Genomic DNA, 15,601 nt, shown 5'->3' with positions numbered 1-15,601 from the left:
TGCCGTGAAGAAACAAAGTCAGGAGAAGAGGGGAAGCCAGAGTGGGGAGAGGCCATCTCAGTAGGATGTTTGGAGATGTACCAGAAGGTAACATTGGAGCAGTTCACCTGGGAAAGGGGAGGAAGTGGTCCATGGAGGCATCTGACAATGATGCTTCCTTCAAAAGAAAGAGCAGGGGCAAAGTCCCTGACGCAGAAATGAGCTTCCGGGGGCTGGGAAGATGGGAGGAGGCCTCCATGGTGGGAGCAGAATGGGCCAAGGCCAAGGGTAGAGGCGAGGTCAGGGAGGGGGCAGGAGGCGTATCATGTGGGACCTTGTGGGCCGTGACAAAACTCTGGGTCTTAGTTCAAGAGTGACGCGGAGCTGTTGAAGGGTTTGGAGCAGAACCAGGGCCCAGTCTGTGATTTAACAGAACTCTTCTGGTGACGGTGTAGGTTGGATGGGAAGGTTGGAGCTTGGAGGTTAGATGGGAGAGGCATCGGGACCAGGGAGGAGGCCCCAGCGAGGTCCAGGCAAGAGAAGGTGGTGGCTTGGACCAGGCTGGTCCCAGTGAGATGTGGGAGGCACTCAATGATGAGTCTGTTTGGAATATGGAGCCTCTGTGATGCATCATCAGTGTGTGTATCAGTGAAGCGGAGAGGGCCGCTGGAGACCCCTGGGGGGTGTGGCCGGAACGGCTGGCATTTACCAGAATGTGGAGTGAGAGGCAATTTTAGGGGAACCAACCAAAACTCCAGTTTGAGATGCCTGTTTGGCACCAAATGAATTGACCCAGAAGGAAAAAAATTTTTAAGTTTTGTTAGTCATCCAAAGGATACATAAAAATGGCCGAACATTATCGTCTCACTGAGAGATGGACAAACACATGAAGTACACTGGACCCAGATAAGTTTGTCTGTTTTGTTCACCATTTCAGCCCTCAGACACAGAACAGTACACAGTAGATGTTCAATAAATACTTCTCTAATTTTTTTAAAAAATGGAAAAAACATATGAAAGAGACACAGGCCAACTGGAATTTGGAAGAAGTCATGGAGGGTGAAGACCCATTTGTGTTTTCCCAAACTCCTTGTGTGTGAAACGGGGTGGTTTGTCCTGGGAAAGATGGACTTTTCCAGGCTTCTACTTCATCTTTCACTGACCTTTCTGAATCGCTCTGGCGAACGTCGTTTGTTGTCATTGGCTCAGCTCCGCGCTCCCGCCCATCTCTGCTATCATGTCACGCTCAGACGGTTTCTTTGTGCTGCATAAACATCCTTCCCCGAGCTCATTACTGGAGTCTCCAAGGGACCTTGTCATTTTCCAAGATGCTGTAGAATCTGGTTCCTAACAACTATTTTCGTTTCTCCAGGGACCTGAGTTCTCATCCTCCCGCCCCCATAAAGAAAAGCGAGCTATATTTTGGGAACTCACAGTGCCTTTTCTTGGAGTGCTCCCCCTCTGCCAGACATGATTTCGTTTGCTGCTGCCCCCGTTTTATAGACAAAGTCACTGAGGCTCAGAGAGGAACGCTCACTTGCCCGAGGAGGCAGGGCTCAAACCCTCACCCTTAGGATTCTGGAACAAAAACCAAGCTCTTCAAAGCCACCCTGCACCCCAGTCTCCATCACCAGGAGACCCACACAACTTCTGAAACTGTACCCAGCACAGAGTTCCTCCATCTCAGCATCACTGATGCTTTGGAGTCAGATCGTCCTTCAGTGTGGAGTGGTCCTGGGCACTGGGGGGTGTTTAGCAGCATCCCTGGCCTCCACCCACCAGATAACAGCAGTGTGCCTCTCCCTGAGTTGTGACAAACAGAAAAGATTCCAGACATGGCCAGTGTCCCCTTGAGGAGTGCGATCGCCCCAGTGGATCTGATACGCATTCCCCATGCTCTGTGTGTGGGCTAACGTCACCACCACCTCCGTGTAGCCTTTTTCCACAATGCAGCATTCTCTCCTAACCAATACTGTGATAGAAATCCCTTCTAATAAAACCTGTAGCTGCTGCTTTTCCAGCCCTCCCAGGAAGGATGTGAGCCTTAAGACACTGGACGGGGCAGCCTTACCCTGCCTGACCTATGGGCCCTCCCCAAGTCCACTGACCCAAGCACCCGGTCAGAAGCTGCCACCGTGTGCCCACGCTTAGCCAGGTGCCAGGCTGAGGCTGCAGCACCCGGAAAAGGCCCATGCCGTGTAGACCCAGCGTGCCCGGGGAGAGGATGATAAACAGGGAAACGGCACACCTACAGGATAATCTCAGAGAGCGCCAAGTGCCATGGAGAAGATCGATAGCCTGGTGAGAGGGACGGGTGACCACGGACAGAGCAGAGACACCTTCTCAGGGGAGGTGACATCGGATCTGAGATGTCACAGAAGGAGACCAGTCCGTGTGAGAAGGGAGAAGGCTAGGATCTGAGGCAGAGGAAGAACAGGTGCAAGTATCCTGTGATGCAGTAAGTTCAAAGTGTTTTAAGGAATGAAAGGTCAGGAGTGTTCAGAACAGAGTGGACAGTGGGGTGAGTGATTGGAGATGCAGGAGAAGGTTGTAGGCCAGGTGGGGGAGTCACTAGAGGAAAACGACAAGGATCTTGGGTTCAGAAGGGGCCTCTGGACACTTGGGGGTGTCTGGGTTAGAGGCACCGACTCCAGGTGGAGGCTGCTTCCTCTGTGTGCAAAGAAATGAGGATGAAGGAGCAAGTTGCGTTTGTCCTTTTGGACTAAGTCACCCTGAAGGCCTTGCCTCTTTCATCTGGATTTCCAAGCACTGCATCTGAGGATTCAGATTGCAGCTCTTGAGCAACTGTCTCGTGGAGGGTGTTACAGAAATCCAACCCTTTTTTCCACCTTTGAGTCTCCTAGCTCAAGATTCAAAATTCCAGGGCAATGTCTGATTGGCCAACCTCAGCCATACTCCAGCCCTTTGGGTGGGGAGGAGCATTTTGATGAACACTTGGGATCTTTGTATTTAAGAGGAATCATGGGTGCAGTGGCTATGGGTTTTCAGGGGTCACCTAAAAGAAAAAAAGAGTTTGTGTGTCTGTGTGTGTGCGTGTGTGTATGTATTCATGCAAGTGTATAGATATTGGTATATTGGCTCCAAATTACGAGGGAAACTACCCAATCAAAATGAGTAAATATTTAATGAGATGTTTATATTCAAATGTAAATAAGGAAGTGTAGCATGATCAACCAGTCCACTCTGGAATCTTTTGACTGTTAGTATTTATCGATTATCTCTAATGTAGGATGTGGGTGGAGATGGTGTGGGCTGAATGTGTGTTCAGAGGCACCAATGCCCTTGAAATAGCCTTGTTGACAGTTCCACCCAGATGCCCACCGTGGGGGAGGTGAGGGTCCTGAAAGTGGGCGTGCCATCAGTCCCTCTTGCTGCTACTTGCCAGGTACTTAGTCCATGCCAGGGACTATCTTCCATTCCATGCACATGGTGGTTTTCCTCCACTCCACGTGACAGCAGGCAGTGGCTTACAGTTATCCTTGTCCACTGAGGCACAGGGGGGCGAAGTCACTTGCTGGAGGTGAGTGTTAGGAAGTAGGAGACCAGACAGTCTGGCTGCAGAGATGCCCCTGGGCTGCTTGTCTATATCACCCCCGTGTCACCCCCAGTGAAGGGGAATGACCGCCTAGAGGCGCGAAGCGGTGGTGCCAGCACTTTGGCTCAGTCTGACCCGCTCTCCGGCACAGAGAATGACCCTGGATGCCTATTTTATTCCAGCTGCCCAAACCCTCCGTCTCCCCCGAATCCAAAGTGATGCCTCCGTCTGCCCGCCTGTGCCAGGTTCACCGCCAGCTCATTTCAGTCTCCGGTCGCTGCGAGACACAGCTTTTACAGACCACAAATGCGATCATTACGAGGCAATTTCAGTTAGATTCAGGGCTGGGAGAGATAACAGAAGGCCTGGTTCTCCCATCAGACTCTGAATGGTTCCCCAGCAGCACTTAACTCAGACAAATGCAGAAAGCAGCAGCCAGGAGGGGAAGCGGGCCCTCAGCTTTGCATCCAGAGCTGCCAGCCCAGGCCTGCAGGACAGGAGAGAGCGCTGGGGAAGGACTTGGGGGATAAGAATCCCCTCCAAGTGGGGAGAAGGAGAGTCTGGTTTCTGACATCTGTCTCTGCAGGGCCTCCATTAGACAGGGTATTAACAGAGCAAGAAGGGGATGGATGCATTGGTGCTGATGAAACTGTAACACTCTATGGGCACTTGTTTCTAAGCACTGTGCACATATGAGTTCTCCCGACCACCCACAAGGTAGATACTTGTTGTTGTCCCTGTTTTATAAATGGAGAGACTGAGGCATGGAAAGAATGAAACAACTTGCTCAAGATCGTGCAGCTTTCAGTGTTGCAAAGTACCTCTGGGTCCCTTTAACATCCCTTCCTCTGAGACAGCCTGGTTCGTCGTTGACATCCGGTTACATTTGCCTTCATCTGGCCGTGTATCCGGAGTTCCCCACACTGTGAGTGTCCACATCCCCATGGTCTGATCCACTTCTTCTGCGATTCCATTGACATTCAACTCGGTTTCAATTTCAGCATTTTAACCCTTCGTTTACTGGCTGCACTCTCACCTCTGGTGGCCAGCTTTCTCCTTTTGATAATCCACTTTTGTAAAATGTCTTATAGCTGTGTCTCTGGGAGACAAGAAGGCAACACATGCATTGCTATTTGTGCATGAACTAAGGGGTGGGCAGTGAGCAGTCACTGACAGACTTTGCCGGAAGTGATGTCACTGATCATGATGAGCGTCTGTTATTTACACAGCGGTTTGTGGACAGAGGAGCTCCTGGTGAAGTTTGAAGTTTGTACTTCATGCAGTTACAGCTATTATGCTGCCATAACTGAATTTGAACCATGCTGTGGGACACTATGTTTTTTGTTTTGTTTTTTGGAGTATAATTGCTTTACAGTGGTGTGTTTCTGCTGGACAACAAAGTGAATCAGCTATATGTACACATATATACCCTCCCTCTTGAGCCTCCCTCCCACCCCTGAACCCCCATCCCACCCCTCTAGGTCATCACAGAGCACCAGGCTGAGCTCCCTGGGCTGTCCATCAGCTTCCCACTTGTCATCTGGTTTACGCATGGTAGTGTATATATGTCGATGCTAATCTCCCAGTTCATCCCACCTTCCCCAAGTATGTCCACATGTCCACTCCCTATGTCTGCTTCTCTCTTCCTGCCCTGGAAATAGGTTCTTCAGTACCATTTTTCTAGATTCCACATATATGCATTAATATATGGTATTGTTTCTCTCTTTCTGACTCACTTCTGTATGACAGAGTCTAGGTCCATCTGCATCTCTACAAATGACACAGTGTTCCTTTTCATGGCTGAGTAATGTTCCGTTGTATGTACATACCACAACATCTGTGCGTATCAGGAGCACGCACGCATGAGGAGAGCCTGTAACTGGCCGCTCCTGTCCCGTTGTCATGCTCCTTGCCATGTCCCTCCTTCATGCTGTGGAGCCCCCACCATCCTGGCCCAGTGCAGAGCCTGCTTCTGCTGAACTGGCATTCTTCTTCCAAGTCAGCACAGCCCTGTTTTAAACCCCAGAGTGTCCTTCATCCCACACAGGGAGTTTTTCTCTACACCAAGGGTTAGAAAACTTTTCCTACGTGGTCAGATAGTAAATATTTTGGACTTGCAGCCACATGATCTCTATTCAGCAATCCGACTCTGCCATTGTAGTGGGCCAGCAGCCATAATAATACCTAAACAAATGGGTGTGGCTGTGTTCCATGAAACTATTTACAAGAACAGGTGGCAGGCCTGATGTGCTTTGCCAAAACCCTGCTCTGCACTAAGCATCTCACTGTCTTTTCCTTGGGCCTTTTAACTGCTGGGGAAAGACCTCAACCCGAAAGGAATTGAGCACACAAAGCAACAACAGAGATGGAGTGGTAGGATTTCTTAGTTGACGTAACTTGGGATTTCTCAACCTTGGCACTGCTGATGTGTTGGGCCAGATAACTCTTTTTCCTGGGGAGCTGACTTGTTCATAGGATGTTTACCAGCATCCCTGACCTCCACCCACTTGATGCTGGTTGTGACAATTAACAAGGTGCCCATTGTCCAATGTCCCCTAATGTTGGGAAACACTACATAACTGAAAACGCTAGCATTAAAGATGTCTTCAGCTAAGAGTGGACACGGGGACTCAAACAAGAATATTCCTCTCTCCACCTCTCTCTCTCTCTCTCTCAATCTCGCACCTCTGATTCTTTCTTCCATGTTGCTTCACCTTCAAACACACTCCCCCTCTCTTGGTAGCAAGATGGCTGCTGGCAGTTTCAAGGCTATATCCCACCAGCTTCAAGCTCCATGAAAGAAAAACAGCTCCTTCCCGCTAGCGCCCTAAAATCCCAAGTCTGACTCTCATTGGCCAAACTTGGGTCACATGCGCATCCCTGAACCAATGGCAGTAGCCAGAGGAATGTAGCACTCTGATTGGTCAGACTGAGATCATGCATGCAGCCGCTGTGTATTTACATAAGGAAGGGGTGGGACCCAAAGAATCACAGGCAGGTGAAACTGAAGTTTCTCTTGCCAGGTGTAAATTTGTACTCATTTCCTGGTACACAGGAGCCAGCAAGTGCGCTCTCCTTTCTATTGATGCCAGCCCTACGTCTATCGGCCAGCACATGGTCAGTGATCTTTCCTGGCCTGTCATTTAATCCTCTTAATCTGCCTCCCAAGTCGTTCCGCCCCTGCACCAGCTCCCAGTTTGGTCTTCCTCTTACACCATCCCAGCAGTGAAGGCTCAGCGACTTAAGGCTCCAACCGTGACACCAGCTGTATTTTTAATCTTGATGTTAATTCTAGCTAATTCTCCACCCTATATCTCCCAGCCTCAGAGCCCCAGGGCCCATGCTAATTCGCTTCTCCCACCTCAACTGGTGCTGGAATAGCCATTTAAAAAACTGCCTTGGGGAAATCTAATCATATGAGAACAAAATCTAATTTGGCACTAAAAGCCTTTGACTGAAGCCCTGTTTTCTAGAGCCTTGTGGAGACTGAATAATAAAGTATGGCATTTTTAAGGGTTGAAGGTTAGAGAGAGATGTGAAAGAGGAGATTCTAACAAAGGAAATAGCTCTGGATGTGTTGACATCCATAGCATTGGACCATAATAGGCAGGGGTGGGCTTCCAAAGTCACCCCTCCTCCCACCCCCCAAGAAATATTTATCCCATCAGCTGGGCCAAGAATTTAGGCTCTTTAGCATACCAAGTTGCACATTCATCAGAAAGACCTTGGCCCAGGTCTTCAGGGACAAACCAGTAGGATCATGAGCTGGGGACTGGGGAGATCTGGGAGGGACCCTAGTTCCCCCCAGGGGGAATCACTAAGCCTCCTTCTCTGGACTTTCATTCACTCTTCTGCAAACCGAGAGTGAAGTTCAGTGCTTCTTAAATGACTTGTGGTCCTGGGTTCCTTTCAAAATATGTCAAAAGCTGTGGACTGTTTCCAGAAAAATGCACACAAAGCGCAAAGTCTGGCATCTGATATCTTGGAGGATGTGTGCTCCCGAGCTCGTTCCTGCCCCAGGACCTTTGCACTTGCTGTGCTCTTGGCCTGGAGTGTTTTCCTTGTATTCCCATATTCCCTCTCATTCTCATCATTCCTCAAAGAGCCCTCCCCTGACTTCCTGACCCAGTGGTACCTCCATGGTCTGTCTCTGGCCACTTTGTTGCATCATCATCCTTTATTTTCTTCATCACTGTTGTCACCAACATCACTGTCTACATTTGTCGCAGTCACCCCACACACACACACAGTGTGAGCCCCATGAGGTCAGGGGTCCTATGGGTGGTCTTTACTACTATGCTTCCAGTGGTGCGGACAGCTCCAGCTCCTTAGGTGCTCAATAAATACAATTGTTAAATGGATATATTGGGTTTTACATGCCCAGGACACTGATTCTGTCATTCCCTTAATATTTTCTCACAATTGTTTCACTCTTTTTACTTCACTTTGTTTCAAAAGAAAATATTTACATCACCACCAATACTGTTTGTCATGACAAAGTGTTGGGGTTCTTTGGTGGGGACTTATTAAAGTCCCCTTCTTCCTTGTTGAAATTTTCAACCAAATGAGAAATAAAATTAAGGAGTCAGCAGATGGAAGTTAAAATAGCATTGGAGGAATCTGATAAAGGCCAGGTTTGAGGACCTGGCTTCCTGCTGAGGGCAGTTGGACTTCCTGATGCTAAACCCCAGAGTCAGACAGACTTCTCACTGAGCCAGGCCCCCTTGAGCTAGCACTGCCTGAACGTAGCTCACTCCTTACAGGAGGCTAAGGAAGAATTGGATTTTGCATGTCCAGTTTATCCCTCCAAATCCACCAGACGTATGTGCTAAGGGTCAGCAGACTGCAGTCCATGAGCCAGATCCAGACCTCTGTCTACCTTTGTAAATAACATTTCATTGAAACACAGCCACACTCATTTGCCTATGAATTGTCTATGACTGTTTCGTGCAACAGCAGGGTTGAATAGTTCCAGTAGGGACTGTCTGGCCCAAGAAGCCTCAAATATTTACTCTCTGGGCCTTTACAAGAAAGTTTGCTGCCCCTAGGGGCAGTCTTCCCGGAGGAGGAGGAATGGGAAAGCGTGGAGAGAGGCGGGCCGTGTTATCAGAGCAGAGCTCCCTAATTATGGAAAGAAAACCAGAAGTGGGGAGTAAGGTCACTGAGACTCTGCAGATCTTGTTTTCTGGACTGTACTTGGTCTCCAGGCACTTTCTCAGCTCTTTCAAATTGGTTCTTTTACTGGCAGGAAGGAGATGCTGAGAGTTGGGTGGAGTTATTTTAAATCAGGGTTTTTTCCCCAACTCCAGACTATTGACACTGGGTGCCTTGTGATTCTCTGTGGGAGGGGCCGTGCTGAGCTCTATCAGATGCTTGGCAGCCTCCCTGGCCCCCAGCCACTAGAAGCCAGCAGTGTCCGCCTCCAAGGTGTGATAAACCTGAGAGGCCTGCAGACCCTGCCGTGTCTAAGGGGCAGAGCTGCCCCCAGCTCAGTCACTGCTTTACGGGGAGGACGCAGTGCATCTCTAGAAGGGGACGGTCTCGAGAAAGAGGCTTCAGCCTTCAGCTCACCTGATACTTTCCAGCTGCCTCTTAGCTCCAGCTGGGATTTCAGTCCTTGATGCCCCGATACCCAGCTGGGAGGTGCAGTCACTATAAATTGGGCACCCATCACCTGCTTACCTTTCCCCCTGTAAAAACTGGGTGTTACTCGGGACTCAGAGCCAGGGCAGCAGGTTTTCCAGCCTATGGCAGCCTGGGGCTTCTTTCTGGTCATTTCTACACTGTCCTCCCTCATGAAGGGAGGCTCCACCTTACCCCCAGGATCTCTGGGGGTCCTCCCTTGGTGTTTCCACCTCCTACTGATGCCATTATCTTTCTAGGAGGCAGTTCATCACTCCTTCCTCAGGAGCACGCCCTTCCTTGGTTCTACGTGCAGGGGTGGGGATCTAATGGAAACACTTGCCTTGTTGCCCGGGGGAGATGCAGGGATCTGGTGTTTGTGGATGAGGAGGGATCTTCCTACCCCTGGGCCGTGCCAGCCACCTGCCAGGTCTCCAGGAAAACCCCAGAGAGGGCTCCGCTCCGTGGCAGCCGCTCCTGGCCCAGGCCTCTCTTCTCTGAGCCACCAGGACTCAAGCGGGCATCCATGCTTTCTAGAAGTTCTAAGCAGATGGCCCCATCTTACTTCTGCTGGCATCATAGCCCAGCCCCTGCACACTTCTCCTTCCTCTGTTGTTGTTCAGTCGCTAAGTCGTGTCCGAATCTTTGTGACCCCACAGACTGCAGCACACCAGGCCTCCCTGTCCTTCACGATCTCCTGGAGCTTGCTCAAACTCCTGTCCATCGAGTCGATGATGCCATCCAGCCATCTCGTCCTCAGTCTTCCCCCCTTCTTCTGTCCTCAGTCTTCCCGGCATCAGGATCTTTTCCAGTGGTCAGTTCTTCGCATCAGGTGGCCAAAGTGCTGGAGCTTCAGCATCAGTCCTTCCCATGATTATTCAGGGTTGATTTCCTTTAGGATGGACTGGTTGGATCTCCTTGCTGTCCAAGGGACTCTCAACAGTCTTCTCTAGCACCACAGGTTGAAAGCATCAATTCTTCCGTGCTCGTCCCTGTCTGTCTCTTCTTATCTTAGGCTCTGAACTGACACCCACTGGACACTCACTATTTGCCGGGAGCAGCGCTCAGGACCCCGCTTGCAGGATCTCTGTAAATCCCTTCCACGACCCGAGCTCTCGGCAGTGGTTCTGAGTGTCTTGGAGCCCCAGTGTCCGTCCTCATCCAGAAGAGAGGGCTGGCCTGATGCCTCTGCCTCTGGAAAAACTCTCACAGATTTGTCCATTGCTTAAAAAAAAAAAAAAAAAAAAATGGCCTTATAGGTTATAATTATTTAAAATTGTCCTTGCTTATTGAGGAAGATACAAAGAACCAAAAATAGCTCAAAAATTTTGTGTCACCTCACTGCCCACAGAGAGTTCGGGATATGTCCCAGTCTGGATGAACTAGGATAAGATTTTTTTAAGTGAGCCTTGCTGGTGGTGGGGAGCCGGCATACAGAGACACTCCGTGTTGTGAATGCCCAGCCCCGTGGAGTGTCACCAGCTGAACCACCCATGTCCCAGCAGTAGAACAAAACCATCATCACCCGAGAAGTCCCCTTCCACCCACCTTTCCCCCGCATCCAGCGACGACCACTGCTTTTCTTCCCAAAACCATTAACTCCTTTTGCCTGGTTCTGAACTTGATGTAAATGGGATCATGCAGTGATACGATTATATCTGCTTTATTTCTCTTAACACTGTTTGCTTGTCGTGATGCGTCCCTGTTAGTAAACCTGGCACTAGTGTTTTCCTTGTTTCCATACATACTCGGGTATATAAACCTGCGTTGTATTTCTCCATTCTTTTTTTAGTGGTGTTTGTCTGTTGTCTGTTGTTTATGGGAGCACAGGGCCCTCATGGCCACGGGCTTTCTCTAGTTGCCGCGAGCGGGGCTTCTCATTGCGTGGCTTCTCCTGCTGAGAAGCACAGGCTGTCAGGAGCAAAGGCTTGGTTGCCCCGCAGCATGTGGGGTCTTCCCGGACCAGGGATCGAACCCATGCCCCCGCACTGGCAGGTGGATTCTTAACCACCGGACCACCAGGGTGGTCCTGTTTCTCCACTCGTGCACAGATGGATATCTGTTTTGTTTCTAGTTATTTCCTGTGATGAATAGTGCTGCTGTGAGCCTGTCCTGCCTGTGACTTTGGGTGAATCTATGAATGCGTTTCTGCTGAGGGAACACCCAGGATTCCAATGGCTGGGTCAGAAGCTATGACTATGATCAAGTTTAACAGATGCTGGCAAACAGTTTTCTTCCATGCCGGGATCGGTCTGCACGTCTGCTGGCAGCGTGTGAGAGCTCCAGATGCTCCACGCCCCCACCAACCACTGGCCTTGGTCCATTTTTTTTTTAAATGTTAGCCTTTCTAGTCACTGAGTCGTAGATAGAATCCATGGGGTCTGTAAACCTGAGTGGTGAGAAACTAGACTCTTGTTTTCACTGACCTACAACTGACATTTGACATTTGCTTCAATTAGGAATGTAGGCCTCTAACTATGGCATGTCAGCAGAATCTATAATTTGTCATCTGTAGAAATCACTGATATTTCAGTATTCCATTGCAGTTGCTGTGGATATTGCAAAATAAAATATTCTCACTCAGGACTTCCCTGGTGGTCCAGTGCCTAAGACTCCATACATTTCAATCCCTGGTCGAGGAACTAGATCCCACATGCTGCAACGAAAGATTCCACGTGCTACAACTAAGTCCCAGTGCAGCCAAATAAAGAAATATTTTTTACAAAACTATTCTCATTCATTACTACTTTGAAATGACCACTTTTTAAAAAGCCTTGCATTTAGCATCTTCTTTTTTTTTTTTAAGGACCCATTACTCTATGCAAACTCTAATACTTTGATAACTGTTTTTCAAAACAATTGATTTCCTCTGCTATCCTATGTATTTTATTTTCTGCATGTGAAAGCATTTGAGAAGGGGGTCACGGACTGCACTTGCTGGCTGAGGGGCTCCGTGGTTCAGAGGACAGTGCTGTCTCCACGTCCTAGCCTGCCGTGGTTTGGAAATTTCTATTGAGTGATGGCAAGAGAAGGCTTTTGCTCTCTGCAACCTCACATGGCTTCCTGGTGCCTCTCCCCTCCAGCTTTCTTCGGGAAGTACCTAAATGAATACAACGGCTCCTACGTGCCACCAGGCTGGAAGGAATGGGTCGGCCTCCTCAAAAACTCCCGCTTTTATAACTACACGCTGTGTCGGAATGGAGTGAAGGAGAAACACGGCTTTGACTACTCCAAGGTGAGTCCCCCTTGCTGGCTGGGGTGGCAGTGGGGCTCAGCCCTGAGGATCAGGACACGGGAGCCCGACTCCCTGGGCTCGGATCGTGACACCTTCGTGCGAGCCTTTGACAGCCCAGTGACACCCTCTGCTTCAGTGTCTTCATTTCTCAAATAATAGTCTCTGTTTCTAAGAGTACTGTTTTATTTATTTTTGCTAATCAAAGTAGAGTTGATTTAAGGCTTCCCAGATGGCTCAGTGGTAAAAGAACCCACCTGCCAAGCAGGAGATGCGGGTTCAATCCCTGAATTGGAAAGATCTCCCTGGAGAAGGAAATGGCAACCCACTCTGGTATTCTTGTCTGGGAAATTCCATGGACAGAGGAGCCTGGCGGGCTACAGTCCAGAGGGCTGTGAAGAGTTGGACAAAACTTAGCGACTAAACAACAGGGATAGTTGATTTACAATATTGCAATATTGTGTTAGCTTCAATGATACAGCAAAGTGATGCAGTTACATGTTTTCCAGATTATTTTTCATTATAAGTCATTTCAAGATATTGACTGTGTTTCCCTGCTGTATACAGTACATCCTTGTTGCTTACCTATTTTATGTGGAGTATTTGTTAATCCCATAATCCTAATTTATCCTTCCCCCCAATGCCTTCCCCTTTGATAACCATAGGTTTGTTTTCTATGTCTGTGGGTCTTTTTCTGTCTTCTACAGAGATTCATTTGTATTATTTTTTAGATTCCACATTAAATAGTATCATATAATATTAATATTTGTCTTCCTCTGACTTACTTCACTAAGTATAATACTAGGTCCATCTATGTTGTTGCAAATGGCAGTGTAAGAATATTGGGTTTTTTCAATTGAAATATAGTTGACATATAACATTGTGTGAATTTAACATGTACAACATGTTGGTTCAATGCATATGTATAAATGCAGTGTGTGCTGTCGTGTTAGCTAAACCTTTATCATGTTGCAGAATCATCTTTTCCTTTCTGTGGGGAGAATAATTAAGACCTAGTCTCTTGGCAAGTCTAATGTTTATAATACAGTTGTTGTTCAGTTGCTAAGTCATGTCCAACTCTTTGTGACCCATGGACTGCAGCACACCAGGCTCCTCTGTCCTCCACTATCTCCCAGATTTTGCTCAAATTCGTTATAATACAATACTGTTACCTCTAATCACTATGCTATGCATTAGATCTCCAGAACTTCCTTATTTACCAGTTGTAAGTTTGTACCCTTAAACAGCATCTCCCCAATTGTCCTATCCCTCAGCCCCTGGGAGCACCCATTCTACTTTCTGTTTTTATGAGTTCACCTCTTTCGAATTCCATGTATGTTGTGTGGTATCACACAATATTTGTCTTTCTCTGTCTGACTTAAGTCACTTAGCATCATTTCCATGTTGTTGCAAATTGCCAGGATTTCCTTATTTATTGTGATGGAATAATATTCCTCTGTGTGTGTGTGTGTGTGTGTGTGTATGTGTGGTGTGTGTGTGTACACATCACATCTTCTCTATCCATTCATCACTGAGGACACTCGGGTTGTTTGCATACCCAGGCTGCTGAGACTAATGCTGCAATAAACATGAGAGTGCAGATATCCCTTCAAAATCCGGTTTTCATTTCCTTTGGATAAATACCCAGAAGTGGAATCCCCCGATCATAGAGTAGTTCTATTTTTAATTTTTTGAGGAACCCCCTCGCTGCTTTCTGTAGTAGCTGCATCACTTTACATTCCAGCAGTGGTCCACAGGGCTTCCCTTTCCTCCACATCCCCACCGACACTTGTCATCCCTTGTCTTTTTGATGCTCACCATTCTAACATGCACCAGATGATATGAGAGGATTGTTCTATAACATTTTGCTAGGGCAGAAATTTGTTATAGAAAGCGTGCACGTAAAACATAGAGTTTAACGAATTTTCACGAACTGAACGGATGCATGTAACCAGCACTCACGCAGGTCAAGAAGCAGTGTTGCCACCAGCCCCAGAAGGCCCCCTCCTGTAACTCCTTCCATCAGCCACCTCTCCTAGAAGGACTCTGTCACTCAGACCTCCAGCATTGTAGATTAATTCTGTATCCAGCTTCTTTTGCTTAATACTCTGTGGAAATTCACCCATGTTCTCAATTGTTAGTGTAGCTCCTTCATTCTCGTTGTATGGTATTCTATACCTTAACCTACTCCTTCCCCATATATATGTGTGTTAGGCGCTCAGTCGTGTCTGACTCTTTGCAACCCCATGGACTATAGCCTGCCAGGCTCCTCTGTCCATGGGATTCTCCTGGCAAGAATACTAGTGGGTTGCCATTTCCTTCTCCAGGGATCTTCCCGACCCAGGTCTCCTGCACTGCAGGCAGGTTCTTTCCCATCTGAGCCACCAGAGAAGCCCCTAGGTCATTCCCTAGGCCATACTTTTTCTAGTTCTGGTTTGTTGAACTGCAGTCAGGTAAGGTGCATGGATCTTAGGTGGATGGCTCAGGAAGTTTTCATGTGTGTATACATCTGCATAACTGCCACTGAGGTCAAATTATAGAGCATTGCCAACCCCCAGGAGGTTCCCTCATACAACTTTCCAGTCAGAGGTGTATAGTGGTATTTCATTGTAATTTTTTTTTCACAAAGGCTTTTGAGGCTCATAGGAGTTAATAATACATGTAGAGTGATAGAGGAGACCACTACACATAGTAACTGCTCAGAATATATTAGTTCAGATCAAGATACAAAACTTCCTCTGCAAAGGGCCAAATACTAAATATTTTAGACTTTACAAGCTATGGTCTCCATTACAACTGCTCAAGTCCGCCTTGCAGTCCAGAAGCAGCCAGAGATGATGTGTAAACAGATCAACCTGCCTGTGTTTCAGTAAAACTTCATTTACGAAAACAGGCAAAACTGACTTGGCCAGTGGGCTGCAGTTTCCTGACCTCTGGCTTAAATAGTGATGACAGTGGTGATGATGACAGGGAGGAGGACCGAATAATACTGATGGTTCATCCGAACTTACCGTTAAAAAAAATCATCCGGCGACTAGCAAATATTCCTGCCATCTCAGCAGCCAAAATACACTTTATCCCATTTCCCTTCTGGAAATACCAGCACATTTGGGGAGCCCTCCCAGCTTTGACAGGTAATCACCGCCCATGTGTATAAGTCTGATCAGGCCCTGAGTGGCAGAAACCACGTGTGACATCACCTGGGCAGTGCC

At 48.0% G+C, this 15,601-nt stretch overlaps 1 protein-coding gene across 5 annotated transcripts in view; it reads left to right on the top strand.

The window, feature by feature from the left end:
- The window catches only part of SULF2 (sulfatase 2), a 125,302-nt gene that overhangs the window by 72,090 nt on the left and 37,611 nt on the right, over positions 1–15,601 (top strand). For all 5 annotated transcript variants that reach the window (XM_070472735.1, XM_020887252.2, XM_020887253.2 and 2 more), the window contains exon 4: positions 12,241–12,392. In XM_070472735.1, coding sequence (XP_070328836.1) covers positions 12,241–12,392 — 152 coding nt within the window. The remainder of the gene's footprint in view (positions 1–12,240; positions 12,393–15,601) is intronic.

Source organism: Odocoileus virginianus, chromosome 9 (assembly GCF_023699985.2).
Source record: "Odocoileus virginianus isolate 20LAN1187 ecotype Illinois chromosome 9, Ovbor_1.2, whole genome shotgun sequence".
Lineage (NCBI taxonomy): Eukaryota > Metazoa > Chordata > Mammalia > Artiodactyla > Cervidae > Odocoileus > Odocoileus virginianus.
Note: the sequence above shows the minus strand (reverse complement) of the source record. Positions and strands in the feature narration are given on the sequence as shown.